This window comes from Pyxicephalus adspersus, chromosome 7, assembly GCF_032062135.1.
Source record: "Pyxicephalus adspersus chromosome 7, UCB_Pads_2.0, whole genome shotgun sequence".
Classification (NCBI taxonomy): Eukaryota; Metazoa; Chordata; class Amphibia; order Anura; family Pyxicephalidae; genus Pyxicephalus; species Pyxicephalus adspersus.
The window spans coordinates 73,058,074-73,062,587 of NC_092864.1; the positions used below are offsets into that span (position 1 = coordinate 73,058,074).

The 4,514-nt window shown below is 36.4% G+C and overlaps 1 protein-coding gene across 1 annotated transcript in view; it reads left to right on the forward strand.

Annotated features, from left to right (window-relative positions):
- Positions 1-4,514, forward strand: part of LOC140334614 (radial spoke head 10 homolog B-like) — a 21,587-nt gene that overhangs the window by 3,053 nt on the left and 14,020 nt on the right. Inside the window, exons 3-8 of the mRNA XM_072416859.1 lie at positions 144-219; positions 301-369; positions 871-1,044; positions 2,117-2,202; positions 3,465-3,585; positions 4,313-4,489. Of these exons, the coding sequence (XP_072272960.1) occupies positions 144-219; positions 301-369; positions 871-1,044; positions 2,117-2,202; positions 3,465-3,585; positions 4,313-4,489 (703 nt within the window). The remainder of the gene's footprint in view (positions 1-143; positions 220-300; positions 370-870; positions 1,045-2,116; positions 2,203-3,464; positions 3,586-4,312; positions 4,490-4,514) is intronic.

Below are 4,514 nucleotides of genomic sequence, written 5' to 3' on the forward strand. Positions count from 1 at the left end.
GCCAATAAAACCACAAGGCTGTGAATTTTGCACCCGTTCAGGTATATATTTTATCAGTACAGATGACTTTTAGGTATTTATAGTTCTTTTGTTTATAGGTATGCAAAGTGTATAACTTTTTTTGTTTTTTTCATAATTTACAGGTATGAAGGGGAGTTGGTGAATGGACTGTATGAGGGAGATGGAGTAGCTTATTACAAAGATGGAAATGTTTACAAAGTAAGTTCTTGTACATACAACATTTTTTTCATCTAGCCTATATGTGTAAAATGTATGAAACAGATTTCTTTTTACTGGCAGGGCACTTTTTCTGAGGGGCTTATGCATGGCAAAGGAGCATACACATGGGAAGATGGAGTAACATATGAGGTAACAGAATACTTTTATCTACTTCTTCTGCCTATATATCATACACTGATCTTGTCCTGCTGCTCTTAAGATGAACCTCCTTGTAAGAATTTGTGGCTGTTATTCTAAATTTATATTGGATTAGAAAGGTACACAGATAACTCATTCAGTGTAAGGGCTAATACAGAAGAGCAGTTTGTGTACAGTTATAATAAATACACATGGATGGAGCATTTAGTCTCCTATTATTGCCCATCTACTACTCATTTAACTCTAGGCTAAAAATTTTTAAAAGTGAGATAGGTAATGAACTCAAACTCCAAGAACTGCCCATTAACCACGGGTTAACCCGTCTGTTTCAGTCTTAGGAACTCACTAATTTAAAGTAAGGTGCGCATGGCAGTTGTAGTTGGAGAGTTTAAACATGGCTGCATCCATATTTTATGACCTTTGTTTGTTATTCAAAACTCTAGAAGTTTTTTAATTTTACATGAATAAACTTTAATTATTTTTTTGCTCCAGGGTCAGATTTCAAAGAATTTCCCAATGGGACATGGGATATATAAATGGCCTAATGGCAGTCGTTATGAAGGACAAGTGTACAAGGGCATCAGGCATGGGACCGGCATTTACATATCTAGTGATCAGCAGATTTCATATGAGGGTGATTGGTACAATGGCAAACGCCATGGCAAGGTAAGCGCTACATATCAATAAATACAATGTGCCTCATGCATGGATGTGTCCAAATAAACAGCAGTTCCTGTTCTGCACAGCTAGTTAGATTCTTCTGCTCTTGTTTCCATTGTTACATGTTAGGAAAAAAGAATCTTTTTTTGTTAGTACAATAAGGACAGTTTGTTTTTTTAACATCTTCAGGGCTTATGTTGACAGGCATTGATTTTTTTGCATTTGACATGTATTTGGAACTCACATCAAACTCATGTCAGGAAAATCCCACTGAATTATGTTAAGCAGCACACAATGGAATTAAAACGCTGTGTTTGACCTGTCTTGCACTTTATTTCCTCAGACTCGATATATCCTGTTGAAATGTGTTTAAACCGATGTCAAGCAGGTCAAACACAACCTTTCTTGTCAAATGCTGCATTTGTGATTTCAATGCATTGTATCTCATTTCTTGGACACAATGGGCCTGATTTATTAAATCTCTCCAAAGCTGAAAAGGATACACTTTCATCAGTGAAGCTGGGTGATCTAGCAATCCTGGAATTGAATTTGCTATTTGCTAGCAAATGTGTTAAATCCTGGACCAGATCCATTCCAGGTTTGGAAAAATTACAAAAGAATTACATCCCTTGAGACTTAGGGCCTGATTTATTAAAGCTCTCGGAGACTAGAGAGGATACGCTTTCGTCAGTGAAGCTGGGTGATCCAGCAAATCTGGAATTGATTTCCATTTCCAATTGATTGTCATTTGCTATTTGTTAACAAATGTTTTCAATCCTGGACCAGATCTATTTCAGGTTTCCTAGATCACCCAGCTTCACTGATAAAAGTGTATGCTCTCCAGCCTTGGAGAGCTTTAATAAATCAAGTCCAGTCTATCCTTTTGAGGTGTGTTTAAAATGGGGACAAGCAGGTCAAAAACAGGTCAAAAAGCCTTTTCTTGTCAAATGCTGCATTTGCGATTTCAAAGCATTCATTTTAATTTCAATAGCAAGCACAGTGTTAGAGATGATTGCACATCATCATTAATCCTTGTGCACAAATTTCAGTGTTTTTACACAGCTTTCTGTTTTTGCAGGGTTTGATGTATTATGATTCAGAGGAAACATCATGGTATGAAGGGGAATGGATGCACAATGACAAGGAGGGCTGGGGAGTACAGCGGTATGTATGCTTGCCTATTGGTTACCGTATAAATTATAGATGCATATGGTGATATCCCTCTTATTGATTTATGTTTGCAGCTGTTGTTATGTATTAGTAATGATCAAAGCAAACGTTTAATTACAATTGATCATGTTTTTTGGGGTTTCTATAAGAGATAGAGTAGTAGGAGGTATAGCATAACTTTGGGGTTGAGCTGCTGCCTGATGGAGTGATATGAGTATCCTATATATCTACTCTTTAGGAAGCTGCCAGTTATCAGCCATAGAAATCATTTTTAAGAAAAAAGTTGTCTCACACTGTTTTACATGTTTTTCATGTGATGCTTTGGCACTCGTTTCTGCATTTTCATGCAACATATATTTGTAAAAAATGTATTTTAATGTCTATGCAAAGTTTGTTGTGATTGGTTTAATTAAATACTTTTTTAATTTCCAATACATTTTTATTGGGAAAATTTTTCATTAAACAATTACCATCCAAAACAGAAATGAATTAATGTCCCTGATGTATTAAAGCTCTCTAAGGCTGGAGAGAATACAGTTTTATCAGTGAAGCTGGGTGATCCAGCAAACCTAATATGGATCTGGTCCATGATTGAAAACATTTCCTAACAAATAACACATGACTTTTAGGAAATCCATTCAATGTTTGCTGGATTACCCAGATTCACTGATGAAAGTGTATTCTCTCCAGCCTTGGTGAGCTTTAATAAATCAGGGCCATTATGTATACAATATAGTCAACAGTAAGTACAGGAACATAAACAATCATAACCAGACAGTGCCTATTAAAAACATCTTGAAACTATCGCTTCAGGCTATGAAGAAAAGTCCATAGAGGCAAAGCGTTGTGCATGTTCAGTTAATCACTGAGCTGAGTGGTAAGTCTGGAGATCCGAGATTTCGATGAACAATTCAAGGTCCAGCTTATATATTCTAGATTTGTATTCAAACTATAGAATACATTCTATATACTTATTTAAAGGTCCATGGATCCCACGTCTTTTGGAAATTATGTAGCCGATCCTGGAGTCTGGCTATAATATTCTCATTAACCAGATACCATGTTAATTTCCTCTTCACCTGGGCTACCATGGATGTGCTAGACCACCAAAACTTAGCCAGAGTCTGCTTCACGGCTGTGAACACAAAGGTTATAACTTTAAATTGGTACTTGAAGACGTAATTAAATACTTTTTTTATCTGCCAACCTAAAAATTTGTGTCATAACACTGTGAAACTGTGATTCCCATATGACAGTTATAAATCGGGAAACATCTATGAAGGCCAGTGGAAGAATAACAAGTTTCATGGAATGGGTAGGATGCGGTGGATCACCTCTAATGAAGAATACGTGGGCCAGTGGGAGAATGGCATACAGGTACTGTCATATTTATAGTTTTATCCCTCCTATCAGTAAACATAATCAGGGTACCTGAAAGTTATGCTGGTACTACTGACCACAATGATTTCAATAATAAAATATAGTGTATCTGTGGGAGGAATAGAAAAGGAGAGGACAGGAAAGACGGGCTTTTGAAGGGCAACCCGAGTTATATTTAAAAACAAACTTTTATTGTTCCAACAACATAATTTAAAAGATTACGAGCTGTGTCTCTATAAATAAATCCTAGGCTAACAAATAACCACTAGTTTCATAAAAAATGGCAATATAGTTTAGTATCATATTGGGTTGGCGATGGCAGTAAGGTGTCCCTCCTGACATTTTCAAAACCACCTTTTTGCAATAGTGTTATGTAGAGAAAGTTATAACTGGATTCAAAAACTTATTCACTGTTTTTTTTCTGTATCCTTGCAACCGACACTGTGTAAGTCTGAAAGGTTACTTTGATTTCTAAAAGTGTGAAGGTTATTATCTTGAGCCTAGCTTTAGCAGTCTTAAGAATCTTAAGTTATCAGTGGCAACGTCAATATTTTTATCCTGCCAGGTGCACTTTAGGATACTGTATGAATATATATGTATGTATTTTGTGCCCATACATGGTTAAATTAACAGGCACATTTTGGCTTATTTGGGTGGTGGTCTTACTTTAGAAAAAATTATGGATGTAACATAGTTGCTTCTCTTATGTTTTACCCCTATACAGAACGGCCATGGGACCCACACTTGGTTTCTAAAAAGAGTGCCTGGATCACAGTACTCCTTGAGAAATGAATATGTCGGTAATTTTGTCAATGGTCAACGTCATGGACATGGGCAGTTTTTCTATGCTAATGGTGCAATGTATGATGGGGAATGGAAAAACAATAAAAAGCATGGCGTGGTAAGTAATGTGAATGGAGGTGCCA